Source organism: Mixophyes fleayi, chromosome 2, assembly GCF_038048845.1.
Source record: "Mixophyes fleayi isolate aMixFle1 chromosome 2, aMixFle1.hap1, whole genome shotgun sequence".
Taxonomy (NCBI): Eukaryota; Metazoa; Chordata; class Amphibia; order Anura; family Limnodynastidae; genus Mixophyes; species Mixophyes fleayi.
Window position 1 is genome coordinate 199,618,650 of NC_134403.1, and position 23,524 is coordinate 199,642,173.

General features: G+C 37.3%; 1 protein-coding gene across 10 annotated transcripts in view; it reads left to right on the forward strand.

Annotated features, from left to right (window-relative positions):
- The window catches only part of BCAS3 (BCAS3 microtubule associated cell migration factor), a 1,120,339-nt gene that overhangs the window by 706,283 nt on the left and 390,532 nt on the right, over window positions 1-23,524 (forward strand). For 3 of the 10 annotated variants that reach the window (XM_075195324.1, XM_075195323.1, XM_075195319.1), the window contains one exon: window positions 19,493-20,160. The exons of 4 other annotated variants lie outside the window; for them this stretch is intronic. In XM_075195324.1, coding sequence (XP_075051425.1) covers window positions 19,493-19,962 — 470 coding nt within the window. In that variant the 3' untranslated portion in view covers window positions 19,963-20,160. Of the gene's footprint in view, window positions 1-10,888; window positions 11,061-19,492; window positions 20,161-23,524 lie in introns of those variants that run through there. 3 more of the 10 variants (XM_075195321.1, XM_075195320.1, XR_012688055.1) reach the window with 2 other exon arrangements.

Below are 23,524 nucleotides of genomic sequence, written 5' to 3' on the forward strand. Positions count from 1 at the left end.
TGTTTTTCTACCGTAAACACATTCTCTCTCTGCGCTTATTTTTACAGAAAGAACAGGGTTTCACGCCCACTCGCATTTTTCAGCAGAATCCTTACAGGCTTCAACAAACCTCAATAAGGGGTATATTTACTAAACTGCGTGTTTGAAAAAGATGTTGCCTATAGCAACCAATCACATTCTATTTATTATTTATTTAGTGCATTCTACAAACTAACAGCGTGAATCTGATTGATTGCAGTAGGCAACATATCCACTTTTTCAGACACACAGTTTAGTAATTATACCTCTAAGACTTGGATAAACATTTGTTTTATGTGTCATAATTTTTGCTTTTATATAAGGATGCTTTTTTAGAAATCTCAATATTCATAAATGTCGCTCAGTGTGTTCTATTTATATGTTTATCCAGATCCTTTCACTTTGCAACTAACTAATCATCACATGTATTGGTTTGTCAGCACATGTGCTCTATATTTATTGGATTTGTGTTTTAGCACCACTATGTACCCCATACTAGGTCTCATTATAGCACCAACCCTGCCCCCCCTCCACTCCCCATTCCAGCCCTACTCGAACTGTAGACAGAAGATCACAAGTAGCACAAACTATTTTGCTACATTTTGGGAAGGAACATTTTCTCACATTTTTCTGTGAATGTTACGACAGATCCATGATTCCCTAGACACAAATGTGCAGACACAGATGTGAAAATCTCTGCACTTCTACCCAAACTTTCCAGATTCTTATCACTATAATTTATTCTTCATACTCTCCAGGGGCTTAAAAAAATAACTCTTCTTTAACATTGAGCATAGAGGAAATGAATGTCTATTTCCAGATCACGATAACTGGGTTTTTTTTTTTTTGGGGGGGGGGGGGAGTTCATTTTTAATTCTCTAGTTTTCCTTCTTTATTTGCAGTGCACTCATCAAGCTGTTTTGTTTTCTTTTCCTGCATACACACTTGCAGGATCATTGCCAGTCGTGCCAACTTTGCAGTTATGACACCGCTTTTGCAAACAGTCCTAAGTAGATTTTTTACACGTATAAATAACATCTGTTTAACGTTTGTGTTAATCACGGAACAAACAGCATTGAGGTCACCCATTTACATCCCCTAAAACCCCACCATGTCATTCACAAACCATAATCTCTTTGAATTGTTAGCAAATATATTTATAATTTTTATTGTCATTAGTTGTTAATAAATAATACTGGTCTGTGGATTTAATTAAAATTATAAACTTGTTCAAATGTTAAATTATTCAAAAACAAATATTGCAAGTTTTTTACAATTATACATTTAGTGAACTTAAACTCACAAAACAGTTTTCGACAATGTTTCACTATATAATAAAAATATTATTGTAAAAGTTAAGTAATGATAAAAAAACATAGAATTTGTTATTTCTGAAAATAATGTTAGTTCTTATGTACTTATCGTTCTTACCTCTTACGTACTGACTGTTATCCCCAATGGGTAAGGATATTCACAGTCTTTTCTGTTTTTATTTTACATGATATTTTATAGCACACTATTAACAGTTTAGGTTTAGGACATAAACAAGTCTATGGTCATCATTTGGAATAATAAAAAGTCATCACAAACCTCCTTCATTTTAACGTTCCAATTGTTCTCCTAAAATACTGCTTGTTTCAACCTTTCTTAACTTTAGGTTAACTCCTAAAAATAAGGTGATTTTGTGGTTTCCTCTATTTAATGTGTGAAGTATATACATTTATGCTGAAATTTTTGGTATACTTGAACCTACTTTTGTGTGTTCAGAATTATTTACACCTTCAAGAGCGTTGCGATTTTGCTTTTTTCCTTGTTAAGTAACAATTTAAATAACTTTTTTGTGGTGGGTCCATAAAGACCTCCTCTGTCCCGTAAAAGCAGGAACACCTTTAAATACACACAATTTCCAACCAATCCAGGGGGTAAATGAATTAATCTGCGAGTACTGCAACTGGATGATATTCAGTGACTTTCACAGCTAAATTTAAATGTCTTTACGGGCAAGTTTTTCTCTATGCTTAATGTTAAAGAAGAGTCCCTGGAGAATATATGCGAGTTGCAGAACTCACAGATTAATACATTTACCCCCAGGTTTTTTAATGTTATAATTCATTAAAACAAAATCTAATTTTTATGTGTCTGGCATATCTTACTGCAAGTGTTGCAGCGCCGCTGTCAAGAACGCAAATCCAACACCAAAGTCCGCCCATCAGATTTGCACCATTTATGATGGTCACCATGTTGTAAATCTGTGCATTAATATGTAAGCAGAATCCATGCTGTTTTGTGATATCAGGGCATCCGCAAGTCTGATACACTGCAGGTTGGCTTTTTTAATGTCTTGTAACTGGTCATCAAAAACAGCTGGCAACAAATCCATTGGAAGAGAAGAATCTGTGGGGGTTTTTTTACTTCAAAAATATCAGCTGGTCACATAATTCAAAATAATTTTACTAGGCAGAAACCTTCAGGAACATTGGCAGGTATGAGGGGTATACCGTAACTGAACAAAAGTGTAATGTGTTTGCAAATCAGACACTAGCACTCCGCCCACAAATTCTGACATACAAACTAATTATTCAGTTATGTTTTTACTTTAGAAAGCCAGTACATTGACAGCTCATACTGCTTAGTTTTATTTAAGTAACTGCATATCTGCACACATTGAACCCTAAAATTATGAATTATAGTTTAAACAGCTGTAAATTTTGTTTATAATAGTTTGCTTTATATTTAGACCACTCTGTCCCTCTTAAAAATAATGTTGATATAACCTCTGACCATTCATGCAATCGCTAAAATATTTTTCAAGGGTGAGAATTATGTTTGCGTAATATAGCCTTCATTCATACTGTGTGGTAAGTGAGCAGGGTTACATTGTGGCCATTTGTCAAAGCTGCTTTCAAGACATTGAGCAACTCTTACATATACTGAATTGTTCCGAAAATATAGTGTAAGAATAAGAATGACAAACTATATTAATAGTCGCCATGGAGCATCTTGTTATAGGCAATTTTAGTATATACATTTATATATATATATAATTACACGAACACATGTGGGAGTGTAAATACTTGAATAAAAAATACAGTTCTCTTATCTGGAAACCCGTGATCTAGAAACCCAGAAAGGAAACAAATAATGAATTGTTGCTGGTTTGTGATTTTGTCATATACATAGACATGATTGCAGATTGTTTCATCTTGTAGTTACTATGTGGAGCTATAACTTAATGAGCATGCCAGCAGCATTGCATGGAAAGACAGCAGTCATTTTAAATGTCACGTGATATATTTTTATTTATGACTGGCGCACCAAATAACAGAAAAATACCCAAACAGTCCATATTATAGACCCTAAACCCATGTAGGTGTATGTGTGTATGTATATATATATATATATATATATATATATATATATATATATATATATATATATATAGCCATAGATATAGATGTATACACATACACACACACACACACACACACACACACACACACTGCCACATCTCTTACTGCTTTGAGTGTAAAATCAACAACTACCATTAATCTACATTTTCCATACCGCCACTTTTTCTGACTGTGCAGCATGGTGACATCAATTATGCTGATGTCACGTGAAAGTAGGAGGAGCCATGTGGAGCTAAAGTCTAAGAGGAGCGTAGCAGGTTTCAAGGTATAGGGGGAGAGGTGACAGGCAATGACCAGACATAGAAGGAGGGGTGAATGGAAGCAGAAATAGGACCATTAAAAACCACTATATATATTTATAATGATTGTTTTTCAGAAAGGTATTTTTTCTGTAATCTATTTTCTTCTTCCTTTTTGGCGTATTGTGATAAGAAGAACGTACAAGTTTAGGAACCCAAACTATATTGTTTCATTGAGAGGGAGATTTGTCGCTACATATACACTCAGCAAACAAGCACCTCCCACTAGCTTTACTTCACTGCACAAAACACTTTTAGCTGATGGAAGGATATCTCCACATAAGCAACATTGCATTACATGAAAATGTTAAAAGGATTTTAGAATGCAGGGAAGACAGATTATGAGATCAAGTTTTCCACATGCAGCTTTAAGCCTAGTGTTCATGACAGGATATTTACCATTTAAAATAAGCTTAAACAATGAGGTGTATGAGACAGTCCCTATCATCCCTATCGTGTTACACCACAGTTTATGCAATTGAGTGAGATGTAATTTGATTGGCTAATTTCACCAAAGCCTAAATAAATTAAAAACATATAAACAAACATTAGGATTCAGGTAATATGTTTTAGTACAGTAATAGCTGTTCTGAAATATCTATTTCTTTCTTTCCATGAGTGGAAAGCCGAAAGCACAGCAGTCATTATGTGATATTGTATTTTAAGTATTTTCATAATCCAGCATAAATTGGCCCACCCAAAGATTATGTCGTTATTATAAGGACGTGTTTATATAGTCTTTGGGTGAAAGATTGCAGAAGTCGAACCACTAGTTTTGAAAGCTGAGCCAGGCCAGGAAAAATCAGGATACAATTTGGCACTTATGGAGACTAAATGATTTCCTTTTTAGCTGCTGATTTCTACTGGGAAATGTATCCTTGGACAGAAAATTGCATCCGGAAAAATGTTTATGTAGTGTTTTTCAAGTGACTGATTATTCCTCTAACCTTTAACACGCACTGCCAATGATTCTGCTTTTATTAACACTATCTCTGCCATGCACAGGCTATACAGAAGAGTAAGGAATTATCCCCCAGACATCAGACAATGAAATAAGATATTACTGTTATGCTAACTACACAACAAGCCTAAGTGACACGACTGCTGGCTGCAATACATACTGCAGGGAGCACTTTCTGATTTTTAAGGAAACAAAATGTGAATGGTATTTTTTTTTTAAAGGGATATTACACTGAAATACTTATTTCTTCTTTTTTTTAAACCGTATGTGTGCCATATAAATGTTCTTTAAACGCATTGAAAATATGCCTTAAATGCATGTAAAACATGTCATGGTTTTAAATAATTTATTTCTATTGAATTATTTACATGAAAAAAAACAAAAAAACATATGGTTGCATTTTTTTTTTTTTTTTAAAGAGTTGCCTTTTTAAAAGTTTTAACATCTGTGGGGATTTTTTGCATTTATTGGCATCAATAGGGTCTTTCATGAGTAAAAAGAGCAGCGCACAATTTTGCTGCTAATAGACATGCAATGCAAATAAAGAAACGCTTGTTTGATAAATGCAGGTTACAAAATAAGGATCAAAAACAGAGCAGAATGGTTGAGCAGCTGCAAGTGCATTTCGCATTGTTTTAAGATGCAGACAATATTCCGAAAAACGAGCCCTTAAACTGTACGCTAGTGACACATATTATAAAGGCTCTGCTGATGGCCCTTAAATCTCATGATTAATATAAAGAGATTGTCTGTTTTCAGCAACTATTCCTTAAATGAATGCCTACCACATGTATCAGATAGGGTGGTCCCCTCCCCCCAGTTACCTGAAGCCAAGAGTCAGCTAGCACTGTCTGTTCTAGAGATCTATATTACATAGCTGTGGATAGATTAAAGGGCTTATAAGTTGAACACAAATTGCGCTTTATTTTTTTTACATCTGAGCATGTGCAATTGCCGTTATTTTCGGAAATAGTATTTTGTGCGCTTTCACATAAGTAAACAAGTGTGTTATACGCCGGAACACATGGTTGCGTACACCTTAATGTGAGCCACTGAGTGTTCTAGCACCAAGAGCCATGTGGAAAAATAAGGTTTGTTAGGATATGTATAATGGAACATTTTCAGAAAATAAAGTCAGATTGACTTCTATTTATATGTAATATGCAATAAAGCTATCTAACGAGAAGAGACTGTTGTTAATCATTTAAAATAACGTTTGGTTTACTGAAATATTTGTTTCTGTAGCATGAAAGGAAGGAATGCTTAATATTCTAAATAGAATAACATAGAAAAATGATTTGTAAATTGATTGTGGTTTTCAGGGTTGTTCAACCAGGTTAGTGCTGCAAGCTAGCTTCAGGTAACAGCGGGTGCTCCTACTTACTCAGTATCACGTTAATGAACTAAAAAGGCCACTAACTGGTATTGGCGCAACTGAACAGGGAGGTGTGGATACGGGTCAAAACAACAGAAGCAGACGGAGCAGGAAGCACTGGAGCAGGTGATGAACCAATTCTCTGGCATCCTAGTGGTGCCAGAGTCTCTTTTATATACATGTGGCTAGCCCTTATTGGATAGAGAAGATTCGGCGGGCAGACGCAGTTGACTGTCGACAGGAAGCGTCCCCTTGCCTGCCAACGGGATGCAAGACCAACTGCGCATGCTCATGCATCATCTAGCAAGGGGATCAGGAAAGAGCATCCCGTTTCTAGGCAATAGAATGTGTGTCTGCACGAGTCGAGCAGCTGTCCCCGGCACTTAGCGTGAGGACGGCGCCTGACACTCAGCATGGAGGTTATATATAATGAGGACTGGAACAAGCAGTATTTTAAAAGCAAAATGGAAAAGTTATAATTAATGAAGAGGTTTGTTCTAAAGTGACGTTTTACTATCTGTATCACTTCCATCTGTACCTGCAAACCTACAAATCATCTGTACCTACAATCCTACATATCATCTGTACCTGCAATCCTACAAATGTAGGAGCACAGTGCTTTTCTCTGGGCAATTCCAAAAAAAAACAGAATGTGGGTGTTCTCCTCAAAACAAGGAGGGCATGTAGGGTCATTCCTCACCAGTCTCACCACTTCCCATGTATTTGAGTGTGGTATTGATGTGTAATTACAAGTAGTAATAACAATATGCCAGAGTTTAAAAATCAACAAAGTATTCTGATTCCTGGTTGTAAAGAATGGTTTACCCTTCGGTTTGAAGAGGCACTTTCTCACCTCATCAATGTATGTGTTAAATGTCAATAATAAAGAGTTCTTACTTAGTGGTTTTAGTGGTCCATTATGTTATATCTCTCATTGTTGCACTTAGAGGTCTTCTTATATTGTTACTTCTGGAACCATATTTATTGACCACTGTCTGCATAGTAAAGCAATGAGTGCATGGTTTTTCTGTTGTATGTTTATTGATCAAGAAGGGTTAATTGTGCAGCTCTTGCAACATACACAGTGGTTGAGTGCAGATTAAGTTATATTTCATATTGTTTCAGACCAAAACCTGCTAGTGGAAATCCTCAAGATCACATGTGATGGGTTCTGCAGAATTACAAATGTCAGGTTCAGATACTACAAGAGAGGTGTCTAGTTACACAATCACCTGCAGAGGGAACAGGTGGTAGGCTCAGGTTTAGCAGAGGCTTCTCCAATGGTGACACTTTCATTGAAGTCCTCCCCCAAGATAGCATTCTGGGTTGGCAGTTCCCGAAGATCAAGTTCCAGACACCGTGATTTCTTGGACAGATCCTTTTTGACCAAACTTCCGACCTTTGAAATCAGTTGCCGACATGTCCACCAAGGTGTTTTAGAGGAAGCCCTGCATGGACTAGGGAGCCGCAGGGAAAAGAGATGGTGGGGAGAGGGAGTCATGTACAAGTATTTACGCCCTCTTAATAATACCTACATTTCATTAAGCCATTTGTATATCTTTATTCTTAACAAAATACCATCTTTCACGACAAAAAACAAATGTAATTAAACTATATGCCCACAATGCTCTTATTTTGACACAGCAATGCTTTTTTCACATATCATTTATGTCAGCTGTTCCCTGGTTTGTGTTTGCATCTTGAAACTGTCTGTTTATTGTGTCTGCATGTCAGTGGCGTCTGTGTGTTAGTCTTGCTTCCCCTTTATGTGATAGAGGTTATTGTTTGCTTAACTTACAGTATTTCCATAGGTGTGGGTAAAGTATTAATTTTATTGGCACCAGTGGGAACATGACTTATTTAGAACATTAGAAAAATATTTCTCAATAAATGTTCACCTATTTTTTTCTAAACTTAAAAAAAATGTTTTCTTTATGCAAAAAGGTAACTTACAACGTAATCCTCTACACTTTTTAACAGGCAGTCAAATTATTCAACTTATTGATCACAGTATGCATGGTGGAAAATATACCCCCATTTTAACTGTATTTAATGTCTCAATGAGTACTACATTTCTTGGTGAAAACATGCCTGCTTGCCTCTTATTCAGGAGAAAATTCATGTTCAAAAGTGTTCAGGTCAGGAGACACTTTGGGACATAGTTATCAATATGTCCCAGTCCTGACAAGGAGTAAGATTATTTGTCTCTGACATATATATCATAGTTGCCTACTTTCCCGGAATGTCCGGGAGACTCCCTATTTTTTGGGAGTCCGGGAGAACTCCCAAAAAAGCGGGGAGAGCAGGGTAACCTCCCGGATCATTCCTCATATGTTGGTGAAGTGGGTGGGGGCAAGGGTAAAGTGTCATCCTGACCCCGCCCCTTGCTGTGATAGGCCGAAATTGACAGCGTTTGACAGGGGTGGGGTCTAATGACGCAAATCTCGAGGTCATGCCCCCATGACGGTATTGTGTGTGTATATGTGTGTGTGTATATATATATATATATATATATATATATATATAAATACTATAACAATACATAAAAACAAAAGACAGAAGCGCCACACATAGTGTAAAATGTTTCACAATAAAGAAGTGCACTTCATATAAATGAGTGAATGGCCTTGTACCAAAAGTATATAAATCAAAAGCTTATCTGTAGGACTAATATGGACCTCCTCCACAGCTCCACAGAGATATAATATGCATCTGTCGGATAATCCAGATAAAGAACTGCAAGCTCAAAAAACAAGAGATCCCATAGTGTAATATGTTCAGACCTAGTAACCAAACAGGAACATCAAAAAGTTATAAATATTTAATATAAAGACAATAAAATGCACGTATATAAAGTACAATAAGAAACAGCTTATCTGGTAGCCACAGAGTGTCCTGCAAATGTCCCAGTGATGAAAGCCCTCCGTTAAGTCTCCAGGACTTTGCCCCTTTTGACAAAGTCTTGGAGATGAAATGCGTTAAGGGATGGACTTACCTGGCACCCCTCTGCTCCTCCCTTTGATGTGTTGCTTTCGTGGCCAGAGGGCTTTCGCCACTGGGACATTTGCAGGAGACTCTCTTTCTACCAGATAAGCTGTTTCTTATTGTACCTTATGTACAGGCATTTTATTGTCTTTATAACTTTATTTATAACTTTTTGATGTTCCTGTTTGGTGACTGGTCTGAACATATTACACTATGGGATCTCTTGTTTTTTGAGCTTGCAGTTCTTTCTCTGGATTATCCGACAGATGCATATTATATTGCTGTGGAGGAGGTTCATATTATTCCTACAGCTTTTGATTTATATACTTTTGGTATGAGGCCATTGACTTATTTATATTACGTGCACTTCTTTATTGTGAAACATTTTACACTATTGGTGGCGCTTCTGTCTTTTGTTTTTTTGTGTTCTTTAGGTAGTCATCTGCATATAGATGATAAAAGACGTGAAGCTGCCTACAGTATGTGATCATTATTTTACATCATTTGCACTTTTCGTTCACTTTTGGGTTATTCTAGCACCTTTGTCTTTTTCATGTTTATATATTTATATATATGTAATATATATACACAAATCACAGAGGCAGCTGAACAATACTCAGCTGCCCTGTAAGAGTTAACGTTGCCGGGTCAGTTTCAATAGTGGTGTGCATACATAAGCCGGTTTGATGGCACATGAGGAGTGAAGCTGAAAACCTAGATTAAAAGTAAAAAAAAAATAATGTTCAAAAATATATATATATTTTTTTTTTCAAACAAATAGATAGTTTGAAACAATATTGCATCTAAAAATGCTTTATTCCAGAAAAAAAAATACTTTGGGTTTATTATCGCCATTTGGTAAAAGGTGGCGAATCTTCCATCTGGCAGTGTTATTGGCGATGATAACAATGTTATCAGCTGTGGAAACCCCTTTCTTGTATTGGGCAAAGTGATAAAGGGCCCGCAATAGGGATCTTCACACTTTTAGAAATATGCCCCCTTTGTTACTGTGGTAGTCAACTCCACTTCACAAAAATGTGATCTGACTTCAATATAGGGTCACCCTGTATCTCACTCTGGGGCTGCTATAGTCGTTAGGAAAAGGCAACTAAGCAGGTCTGCTGCTTATGCCTAACAAGTTTACATTGTGAAGGGGATTACATTAACTATATTATATACATTTTGTATAGCATATACTGGGGTAAAGGCTGAATGAGGAACATTAAAATGAAAAATCTCAGCAAGAGGTTCGTAATTCATAAAATGCCAATCTCAGAGTACACCAGGTGCTCAGTGACTGGCATTTTCAAGATATAGGGGACATTTGCATCATTTTTATGCTAGTCCCCCAGCATGGCAGCAGATTTTACACATCCTTATTCAGGGCCTCATTTAGAGTTGAACGCAAGTTAATTTGCGTAGCTCAAAATGTAAATTTCAAGGCTGTGCACACCCACAAAAATGACTTAAGCTTGAATCAGTGTGCAGAGTCAGTAACATATCGCATATGCGACTCCTTATGCTTATAGAAGCAAGTTGGAGGAGTCAAGGGGCCTACAACTTACAATAATAGGTAAAGTACAATAAGGATGTGTTCTAGATGCAGATCTAGGTGTAAATACGCCTGTCAGGAAATGTATCTGTTGCGGGTGCTATACATATGCGTGTTAGATGGAAATTATGTCCAACTTATGTTTTAGACTGAAGAATGGTAGGAACTCTAGACAGTTGTATTAGAAAAAGGGACCATTTTCCCTGTATAGATCAGCATCCTCAAAGTTACTTCTGATTGATGAAATAATCCTTTAAAAACTCCAAATGTTTTTTGTTTTTGTTTTAGAACATCTCTTGAACTTCAGTATGTATTTGAACTTGACAACCTCTTGTGTTTTGAAAAGAGCACACTAAAAAGGTTTCTTACTAAAACCTCCTCTTTAAATAAACATATTAGGAAGTCAATAAACTCTCCCCCCACACTTCCAGATGCCTGCTGTCAATCACATGAACTGGAGGTGAGTGTAACGCTGAGTGTAAGAATGTCCCGAGATAAATGTTTTTTATATTTATTTTGTAAATTAAAGTTTAGAGATGCTTCTTTTTTTTTTTTTTCTTTTTCTGGGAATAGAATAAAGTAAACAAGTTTTTGTTTTGTGGATAGAAACATAAATTCATATGTCAAGAATATGGGACTTCTTAAGAGAAAAAGACGCCAACCACAATTAAGGCACTGGATCACATTATATAGATTGTCTTTAAAACTCAAAGGAATATTTTTTTAAATTGATGCTTTAAACCAAAAACTGGCCGAGATGTTTAAAAAGGGGCATTAAACTTTGTTTTTGATTTATTTCATCTTTCTAAATGATTTGACAGCTGTGCAGATCCCTTGGTCCTTTGGCGCTCTGAATGTGTGGAACCCAGCAGAGTTACTGACGGAAACTGTTGACCTTTCTTGTGTAGTTTCTGCACTGTCTCGTTAAACATCTGGAACACAGCATGTTCTCAAAGCCTTTTCACAACATGATTTTGCATTTACATCACTGCAAACAAAAGAGATAGATAGATTCATAGACAGACAGACAGACACAACTAACCAGTATATAATGTTTGTATATATGAAACAATAGTTTGACTGACATGTTTCTAAGGAAAAAAAAACATGTATGTTAAAAAAGCTAACTTAAAAAAACGGTGCTTTTAATTTAACATATCTTGCCATAAACCCTACCAACTGAAAGCACAATAATAATAAATTACTATGTGTACAGAGCCCAAGGTCAAGTGGAGAGCATTCAGTACAGTCTGCACTAAAACACATGATTATCTCAGAAAATTTAAGGCAGTTTCCCAAAAAAATTTGGTAACTATTAGGAGACTTCCTATGTCAGTTCCGGATATCAGCATCTAAGTTGAAAGGGGGATGGTGCCACGTTAAGCTTTTCTGCTGTATTCCAATGGAAGGGGGGCTGGGGGCAGTTTGGCAGCTTGTTTGACTAAAGAGCAAATCACGCAAAGCATTGCTAGACAGGAAACACTTCTGAGAGTGAGTGTTTTGATAGAGGATCAGGAGATAGGGTAAAAAACTGTGAACTTTATGTGCAACCAAGGCCAAAGTGAGTTGGTCTGGCCACCTGAGGGCTTACAGAGACGAAAGGAAATGAAAGGATAATTTAAGTGAGAGAGGAATCAGACACAATTTAGACATTTTCAGTTTTTTTCCTTTGGAAGACAACGTAGATGTCACATTCTTTCAGGGATACGTTGAATTCTTGTGAAAAAACAACAACATGAAACTGCAGTTTAAAAACATTATTTCTCTACTACAAGAGTAATGGCCACAAAGACACATAGGAAAAAGTATCACTCAACTTGTATTAACTTACCATGTGTGTGTATTTAAATATTCATAAGCAGAGAAAGTTGTCCTTATATTTTTTTGTGGCCATTTAATTTTTAGAAACATTGATATCCCAATACATAATGACTATTTTCTTTTAATGCTGTATATCATGAATGTATATATCATCATCAACATTAATTTATATGGCGCCAGAAAATTCCCTAGCGCTTTACAATTGGGAACAAACATTAATAAGACAATACTGGGTAATACATACAGACAGAGAGGTAAGAGAACCCTGCTCGCAAGCTTACAATATATGCACGTGGTTAATGTCAGATGTGTGGATAATGTTGACATTATCTGAATAGGCATAGATGATTCAGGCATAGTGTCACAAGTGAATTCTCTGGACATAAATGAACAGATAGGTGAGTTACCTTTGTGAAGTTAGAATTGTAACACCTTACATACTATTAATGTATTTGTTTTAATTTTGTATGTAAGTTGCTCATTTTGACATTACAGCTCCATAATTCTCATGTATGCTGATACGTTAGTCAAGTGAATGAAAGAATAACAATATATTTGCCATTAATACTAAAAGAAAAGTAAAAATACTTAAAACCAAAAAATATGTAGTGCGCTATACTATAACATATCCACATGGAGATAATACAAGTCAGTATGGATCTGAGCTGTTGTACAGAAACGACAAGGTTTTAGTTAAAAGTCCGTCATAAAGATGAACTTGTTGCTGCCCAAGCTAAAGATGCCTGGGGCTGACCGAAGGCAGATGAAAACTTTTAATCTGTTTTTCAAACATTTGAAAGCTACGTACGCTGATGAGCTTTTATATTCTGGAGTCATTTTCAAGTGTAAGCATCAACAATCAGAATAAATATTTATTCGTCCTAACATTAATCTGTCTTTTGATTCACAAAGGAGCTCTTGGATGTCAAACATATTCTGAATGAAGAAAGGAACTGAACCTAAAGTTTTGCCCACAGTCCTTATCCTCAGCTAATGGACTGAAACATTTTTACAATTGACAAAATTGGCCTCCATCCACAAATACACACTAATGTGCAATTTAAATGTTTTTTTTTGAGGGGCAGTTTCCAAAACCTGCTCAAAACCATTTAAGGCAGCTGTGACCCAGAGCATGTGTGTCCATAGGATAGCTTTGAAAATGCCTCAGGAATAAATAAACACTCATCCTGACTTTAAAGCACACTTCTTAACTACCTTTCAGTGTTATGTTTATGTGATGGTATTGATCATTAATTTAAGGGATCAAAGAATATACAGTTACTTTTTTATAATGTTGTATTAGATTAACTTTATTACACTTTTATAATGTCATTGTTTTATACTTCTTACCTTTCTCAGATCTCACACTGTGTTTCTATTTCGGTTCTCTGCTGGGCAAATGTCACACGTTTTGTATATAAGCTGATCGTGATATTACATTTGGTTTATTTTTCTCACTGAAAGGATATAAAATGATAATTATAAAGGGGGTTAAGTTTACAGTAGTCCCCATCTCTCTCAAAATAGCCATAATGGCTCTAGATTTCTCTTTCAGCTATATGTAATCTTGTGACTAGTTTAGGTCACACCTTCAATTCTAGCTATTTTTGTCCTGTTGCGATTCTGGGGATAGATTTGTTTAGATTTCAGCTTTTGGTAATACTTCATACAGCTCCTTGGAAGTGTGTCTGTTGTGAGGCACTGTCCATTTCATTGGTTGCTTCTTGTAGTGTTTTTATTATTATTATTATTATTATTATTATTATTATTATTATTATTATTTTATTTTCTACAATGATTTTTATTAGAAAAATATTTCTAGTTCATGAGTACAATAAAAGAAGGTTGTCACTAATAATTCATTTATATATATAACATGTTGTAAAGCTGAGTACAAAATCAACTATACCTATTGAAACTGCCTTAACCTACTGAGAATGATGTGTATAGAATAAGAAATCTGTTCAGCCATCACAGTATTCATAGACAAAGAGGAAAAAAAAGTAGAAAAGTAGAGTAAAGTAGGGAATCTGAGGGGGAGATAGGGGGGTGGAATCAAGGAGAGAGGGTAATTAAAGAAACAAAAGATTAATGGTAGTGCATACTAGCCACATATTTGTAAACTCTACTTGTTTATCATCCATGGAAGCATGAAGGGAGACAATTGTTCGGATCCACCATATTTTGTTGAGCACTTCTCGAGTTTTCCATGATTACGCTATACAGCATGTAGAGGCTATATGAATGTAAAGGCAATATGAATGTAATGTCTGATTTGCCAAGTTCTTGAGGTTTTAAGTTAATAGAGCAAGCAAACTTAGTAAATCAAAAGTCCATTGTTGTAAGTTTTGAACAAAAGGACATACCCGCCATATATGCATTGTAGGCAGGGGCGCTTTGATTGTGTCTAAAACACAATCAGAGAGGGCAGGCAGGATTCTTTTGTGTATCTGTATCTGCTGACATGGGCATGCACATACTGTGCAGCCGCAGGCTACACACCCCATTTAGGAAGCTTCATGTAACCAGGTTTCCTACTTAGACATATGTGCTGTTTTATATCCTTTTTTTGCGAAATTAATAAGTATGCATAAAATAATGTGATAGCTGCTTAGAAAAAGGGTGCTTGTACAGATGATTAGATACTAGCGTAAGAGTCTTCTCCAATCTCCATGGAACATGAGAGAGTTGCCTGTAATGAAAGTGACATAAAGGTGTACCAGGCATGAGTCTTGATCTCTTAACTTTTCAACCAAACAGTACTGGAGCAGGGACAGAAGCAGGGCTTGGATTCAGAGGTGAGAGCCCTAATCATTTAGAAAAGAGAGCAGCATCGGTGAAGTTGCAGATAGGGTCCACCATTATTTTTAACAATCAAAAGGAAACACCATCTATATTTACATTGATGGGTGTGGAAATGATCTTTTGAAAAACCCAATGCGTTGTCAAAGGGAAGGTTCCAAGTCCTGGAAGAGCTGGAGGCCGATATAGGCTAACAAGACTTTTGGATGTTGAGCTGCCTCTTTGGTTGTGTAATGATGAAGTCACAGCACATTATCCCTTAGGAGATGCTATCCGTGAGTCTTTGGTGGAGTGCAGATAACGGAGTTACCGGAGGAAGATGCAGTAGAATGTCTTATAAATTTGCAGATAGGTCAGTGACAACTTCCAATATGCATTTAGGCAGAGATCATCCCTTTTGCGTTCTGTTCTCTGCATTTTCCTGGTTGTCATTGAGAATCAATCTGTGAATGCTCATCTTGTTGTTGTTTATCAATATTAAATCTGAGAGTGCTCAGCTCACACCATTTTCTCAAATTAGGATATAATTCTTTAAAATAGTTTCTGGTGGTTTATTCTGGGCTTACTTCAATTTCCTCAGCACCTGAAAGGTGCGCATTGATGCTATCTTGGTTCTTAGCACTCTGAGGTTTTTTCTGAACAAAGTCTGTTGCATCAGAGCCTGGAATCATTTTCATTTTAAGGGACATTTGGAAGACATCGGAAATAATATCCATCAAGTACTTTGTGCTGCGTAGAAGCCATTGTTCTCTTTATTTGAATTTCTCATACTGGTAAGATACTTGTTTTTACATATTTTTTTCATTATATAAATTATTTGTTTACTCTTTTGTATTTTCTTATTAATCTTTCAGTGACTCCTGACAAGTCTGTTAGCGTCTTTTGATGCATCTCATTTTATATGTGCCTCAGTGACTTTCTTCTCCAAAATATCTCTTTTTTTTCTTATTGTATTGAATTAATTATATTCCCGTGCTATAACCCTCCCATGATCGGTTTCTTGTTATGTTTTTACCATGGTGACGCCCTCTGACACAAAAATACTAGGGTAGGGAAAATATCAATAAAATATGAGTACTTTCACAGCCACAATATGTGTCCAAAAGTCTCTTAAATAATTTCTATGACTTAAACTAACATTAAGTCTAGGAGGTAGTAATGGTTCACTGACTTATTACATTCTATATGTCCATTCTTCCTCTAGGCCAGTAAGCCTATAGGTTTTTTTTTTCCAAGCCTTTAGTGGTCTGAACTCTGCTGTTATCCTTTCCTTAGGAGTGCTGATTAGTGACTTGCGGTATGGATGCTGATTTATCGCAGTCGAGAGTTGCCCCGTGGGGGTTGAGCAGAAACAGTCAAGCTTGAGCCCTGATTAAAAAGAGTTGTAATGAAGACAAATGATTCACTGGGAGTCAACAGCAAACCCAATGTCCTGACATTTCAAACTGCTCCTTTAAGCTTTTTGAAGAGGAGTTGATGGTGGCCCAAGAACCTATTCCCTTGCTTTTGTTTATTTCTCATGGCACTACTGAAATGTTTCTTTTCCTCCTGGGTGTTCCAGGTCTCACTTGTTAACTGCTTTTAATGCCGAGTCAATTAACCCTTGACAGATAGTTAGCACACTCTCTTTATGAGGGTGCCCAATACATAAAAGAAGTTTTAATGTTCCGACCTGTTTAATTCCACAAAGATGCTTAAGTGTTTGAGTGCCAACATAAGCATACAATTAGCATTACTTCTTTAATAAGCCTTGCACTTTTAAATTAATCTTGGCTATGGTCAATCACGTTATTTATATATAGGTGTGTGTTTTTACAGTAAAAGTGCTAGGTAAGCATGTGCTTCCTCCTTGTCATGTTTTGTAATGCTGAACTTTTCCATGTACCATTTTCCTCTGCAGGTTCAATCAGTCAGTTACCATAGTTGAATATACTGTATTTCCCTGCTGGGGGCTATTTCTCACACTATTAATACAGACTCATATGTTTATTTGTTTTTTCTATATCCTTCTACTGAACTGTGCTGGAGGTCCTAAAACTTTACTTAAAAGTTTAAACGGTTCACTGTTTATCCATATCCATCACATGTGATTGCTCTTCTATTCTTCTTGCGCACTGATTTCAGTGTGACATTTCACTTCACCTCTCATTCTATTCTTGTAATCAAACTTGTTCTAATGCCCTTTAGATTCTTCATCAGCAAGATATGCAGTTTCCTTTTCCACTCAGCAAAACTTTTATATACCGTATGCCCTCATCATTTCCTGCCTTGATTGCTACAACTCTCTTTTAGCAGAGTTTCCTGCTACAGAGCTTTGAAGTGTAATCAAATCGGTGAAGCAGGGTATATGTCTATCCAAAGCAAGTTTTGTGGGGACATAAAATGAAAATCTGTTTAATGACCTGTTTTCCAATTTTTAGCAGGTCCAACTGTAGACCTTGTAAATTTAGATAACTACATTATTACTGTGTTCATGGTATTGCATATAGGGTATATCCTGCAAGGTATTTTAATGATTCATTTACATGAGTAAAGAAACATTAGCTGTATGAATCTAGGCACCAAAATACGGATTTTAAATGGGTTATCTTAGTTAGCCGACAAACATAATGAACTCTTAAATCTCACAGGCTTTCCTAAAAAGATTTAATTTCACTTTAACTCATGAAAGACCACATCAAGGTAATATGTTACCTTAAACAGTTTGAAACTGAGCTTGTAAAAAACCTATTGGTAGAAATTGCACTGTTGTACTTTCGTATTGTTCTAAAATGTTGTGTCTGTAACTCAGCAATTTAGAGTTACTTTTTCTTGCTTTTCAATTTTAGACACTGGTAGTCCTTACATTAAACCAGGAGTCCACAAAGTGTTCAATAAGGGGGTTGACGAAATGCAAATGGTCGATCGGGGGTCAATTAAACTTTTGAAGTCGAAAGTTGACAATCGTATAATACATAACAATGTATGCTGTGACTCAGTTTTACATTTGGAAGTATTCTTTAATGCGTTAAGTTTTTGTTTCATATGTGTAGGGCCAATCTGCAGCCTAAATTAAAAACAGCATTATTATTAATTTAGGCACAAGCCATGGTCTAATGACAGCTGTCACAAGTAGACCTATGATGTGGCCTTAGTTAGCAATAGCACGCTGGAAGCTGGGATAGTTAAGTGACCAGAGTGCTAATGCTGATTTTGTAGACTCTACTGTAGCTGTGGTCTAAATTAGCAATAACATCCTGGCTGCAAGGCTAGACGTGTGAACACAGTATTATTACTAATTTGACCACAAAGTGGACCTAGCTCTGACGTATGCTACTGGGTCAAAACCACATTCTAAATGAGTGATTTGCCTAGGAGGGGGGTTCCAGGGTGGTTTCAAACTGTAGTGATCCAGGGGCGCACGCAGGATTGTCAGGGGGGGGGGGTTCCCCCCCTCCCCCCCGACCCCAAAAAACAAAAAAAACACGAGAGAGAGCTGCTGCACATGCGCAGCTCCATTTCGGCAGCGCTGTCCTATACAGCAGCCGCGGCGCTGTCAAAGAAGCGTCCGCGGCGGTGCTGTATACAATACAGCACCGCCGCGGACGCTTCTGTGACAGCGCCGCGGCTGCTGTATAGGACAGTGCCGCTTTGGTGGGCACTAAGTTAGCGCAGGGGGGGGATTCTGGAGACTCAGAAACCCCCCCTGTATGTGCCACTGTGATCCCTGAGTGAGGCCTCCTTCCATTGGTGAGAGGAATTAGGTCTTACTGGGTGCTGTACTGGGAGGGAAACAGTTGTATGCCCAGGGATGTCCTACCAGTGCTGTGACTTGGTGGGGCCAGCAAATTAGACATTTATCTGTTCATGAATGGGTCACAGTTGCTAATATATATTTAATTTTGACTCCACAACACATTAAAAGGCTATTAAGTCACAGCAGAGTTTTGTATGTGCTTGGAGACAAAACTTAAGGTGGAGTCCTCTCATACAATTAATTCAGTTCTGACGTACAGTATTTATCAGCATTTTTATAGTCTACATTGTAATGTGTTCCACTACATACAGAAAGTGTTCCTAGTGACATCAGTAAGCGATGTTTATAGAAAAATGTTTTATGCGTATATTAATGTCACTTGTACAGTATCAGGATGTTTTCCAAGCAATAGAACAACAATGCATTTTTCCCACTGAGTAATCTATATAAGTAAATTGCCTGCATTTGTAATATAATGATCGTTATATGCTTCATTTACCCTTTCGCATAGCCAGTTATGTTTTCTATTTTAGGCTGCCGCATAGAGAAACCAGGCCTACAGCAACACCGATACCTATTGCTTAATTGTATTACGACCCTTCACTTATATTACAATATTGATTTTTTTCCATTATTTGCGTCTTTGAATTCAGCAGCCGGACTTCATCTTCAAACGTTTTACTTGCATCGTCTAATGTTACTTGTTGCAGATGGAACAATTTGTGCCCAAAGAAAGGGAAATGGTTTGTTTGCCTCACATTCAATACAATATCTTCACCAATCTCCTTGGTGCCTAGAGTCTTTGCATATCGTTAGTTTAGCTAGACTCTTGTGTGTCAATCCCCTGTTATGGGAAAAACATGTTGTAACATCGGGCTTCTGCTATGTGCAATGTGATGTAGAGCTTCATAACACCCAGCACTTCATTATGTGCAAGGGATTTACATTTGCCATGTGCCTATGTTGCCTGTTAGGTGCACACACAAAGCTGACAGCTTTCTGAGGGTGTAAATGTTCTTGACTAATAACCTGAGCAATGTTAACAAATGTTTTGCTATAACGCAAGTGATGCCATGATCCATTATTGTTACTCCATTTGCTTGCTTTGATGCATGTATGGCCTCCTAATGTAGTGTTTAATCTACCTTGTGTGGCAGAAAATGTGTATTTTACTTAGCACAGTCATTTGGTAACTGCCAAAAATAAAATCAGCTTTATATTATTTGGAGTAAATTGTCATTATTATTATGAATTTAACCGGAAAGGAATGCATTGTTGCAGATTTTTTTTTTTGTTAAAGAGTTTTTATTGCATTTTTCAGAGATAGCAAAAACAAGTATAAGACAATAGCAGTTTATGTGACAGACAAAAACATCAGGTATCAAAGACATATACATCAAACCAAAAAGACATAACCGGGGAATCACAGCCTACAGCGAAGAGGAAAATAAAGGAGGGAAAGGGAGAAATGGGAGACGTCACCAGAGGGTGCTCTAGCAGAGAAGTAGGGGAGACATACGGGAAATCCTGCATTTAATGAGTCAAAGTTAATCTTCACCATCATCACAATTTTTTTTATCAAAATGCTTACCTTGGTTCCTGAACTCCTAGGTGACACAACGACACCCCACTCACAAGGCAATGAGGGTGATTATTAAGCCCAATTTTCTACCATAGCCAATGAACTCTGTAACATCAGAAGAGTACTTTGATTATCTCTAGTGATTGCTTTGTATCCAAACGCATTACAGTGATTAGTCAGTTTTGTGATATTGACCAACCAAAATCAGACCATGCAACACAATAATTGGCACACTACTTGATGTTTATGTTGATTAACCCAAAATGTTTTCATGTTCTAATAGACTGAACAGTTTGTACAGTAAAGCTCCAGCCATTGTTTATTTATGGTTAAAATATCATCATCATCATCTATTTATATAGCGCCACTAAATCCGTAGTGCTGTACAGAGAACTCATTCACATCAGTCCCTGCCCCATTGGAGCTTACAATCTAAATCCACAAACATACACACACACAGAAAGTTGAACAGAGAGGGGCTCTATTGAGACTTAGGAGAGGAGACTACAGCTAAGTGGGTAGCATAATAGTCAGACCAGGTGAACCACTTCATCAGGGGGAAGAGGCTGAAGTAGAATACTTAAAACCAATGGTTTCCAATGTGTAACTATGTTGAATTTTTGCTCTGACTTTGGAAAGAGGCAGTTGAGCCGGGTTTTTCCACTGCTGGGCAATAGCCGCTCTAGTGGAAATTAGAGTATGACCCACCACATACCGGTGATGAGCTGGAAAGTCAGACGGATATAGTTGGAGTAGGGCCAAAGTTGGTTGTGGTGCAATGACTAATGAAGTTACCTGCCAAATTAGATCAAAAACCTCATCCCATAAGGATTTAATATTGCTACAGGTCCAGAAAACATGAACGAGGGTTCCGGCTTCCCCACACTTTCTCCAACAGAATTAACATACCATGGGCCAAATTCTTTGCAGTTCAACTGGAGTGTAATACAACCTGTAGATCATTTTTATGAGCATCTCTGCGTGATTAATACATTTAGAGATATTATATATATTTGTGAAAATACGTTTCCAGTCTTCCTCCATCAGGGGATGACAAAGATCAAGTTCCCATTGCACTTGTACAGGCATCTTACTTTGTTCAGGCACGGTTAGGAGGCACTGGGCACTGGTACCAATATGATATACACCTAGTGTGGAGTGTGGGAGCGTGAATGGGTCAAAAGTTTCACTAGTGGTGCATGGGGGGGGGGGGGGGGGGCTTCATAGTAATGGCAAGCCAGACCTCTTCGCTTGAATCTAATGGTGTACCCGGAGGTATTTATAGAAATCAGAGGTTGGAATCTGGAAACTGACCTGGAGAGAGGACAGTGGCACCAGGACCCCTTGCTTGTAAAGGTCTGGTAGCCTACTGACTCCCCTAGAAATCCAAGGGTCCAAGTGCAGATCTGGAATTAAAGATGCCACAGCAGAGAGGGTAAGTAAGGGAGATAGAAGAGAAAAGTCCTTAACCACCCTTATCAACTTATCCCAACAGGCTAAAGAGTCTTTTAAGCTAGGCAGTATGGACACTGTGGTTGGTCTGGTAGTCCCTCCAACCAAAGCATGTCTTCTATTGGAAGTGGAGAAACAACATGGGTTTCAATAGAAACTTGTGGTTTGCGAGGATGGGGAGCCATCCAGTTCCTAAGCTGATCAACACTTGCGGATTGTTGATAAAGTTCCAACTCAGGGGCAGCAAGGCCACCTCCTAACTTGGGATGAAACCAACGCGACCGGGCCAACCTGGGATGCTTGCCTCTCCAGACAATTTAATTATTTCGAGTGGGAACAAGTACAGGATTTTGGTAAAAGCATCATTTTGAGCACAGCTATCCTACCGAGCCATGAAACCTCAAACTCCATCCACGAGGTAGTCAATGCTGTAAAATGGTTCAGAAGTGGCAGAATTTTTTTTCTCTAAAAAAAAATTGTTCACACCCTCTGATCTGCTCACCCACTCTTCACTGAAGCCACCTCCAAATCACTAAGCCACACCTTTTTTGGGTGCACTTAATCAGGTATGTCCCAACAAAATTAGGAGTATTACAGGGTATGTAAGATTACTAAGAAATTATCAGTACCAATAATAAATTGGCCACAAGTGATTTTTTTGTACAAAATTGCCCTGATTTGTAATATTTGTACCCGTTCTAATGATTTGATTTTAGGGTAATGGCCACTCATTTATAGTATCTAAGAGACAACGGTGTCTTAACAGTGCAAAAGTCACATTTTCTATGTAAAATGTAATTCAATAAAAACACCCCCTACATCCGTTTACTCATTTTTGAATCTTTCCAGTTGGAATCTTCTTTTCTGCAGTAGTCCAAATAAAAATGACAAAAATGTAATGCGATTAGACAGCTGTGACTTGTCCTAATCTAGATGCCTTGCTAAGGAATTAAGTAACTATCAGCTGGGAGTCATTATCCAAATATAATCAAAAGTGGTTAGATCAGTGATGGGCAACAGGCAGCCATAGGGCCGCATGTGGCCCTGCAAGCCTTCTCCAAGGGTCCCAAGCTCATTCCTGCTTTTTTACTTGTTTAAATGGCCTGCTGATATGTTATTACAGATAGGTGCCTCCTTCTTTGATTAAATGTAATATTTTAACTTATTACTGATGTTCAGTGTTTTGGAGGTTAGAGGTCTGCCCATTGTGGCCCCTGAAGTGTGTCAGATAACCTATAGCTGGGCAGTTTTAGTGTTGCAGATGTTATCATTGTCATTGTGTATCTTTACACAAGGTCTCCAGTACTGTAAAAGAGACTTCTCCTAAGAAGTCAATCTGGGAATGCACCCGAGCCTAATTATGTTGCATCACTTATGTGAATACGCCTTTAGTATACTCAACATACTATTGCTCTCACCAGGCATAAAAGGATGCAAGTCTGATATATGCACAAATCTACATATGAACGCATTTGGTGCACATGCACAGTACAGATATTTTTACTGGACATACGCCCAACTTTAAACGAGG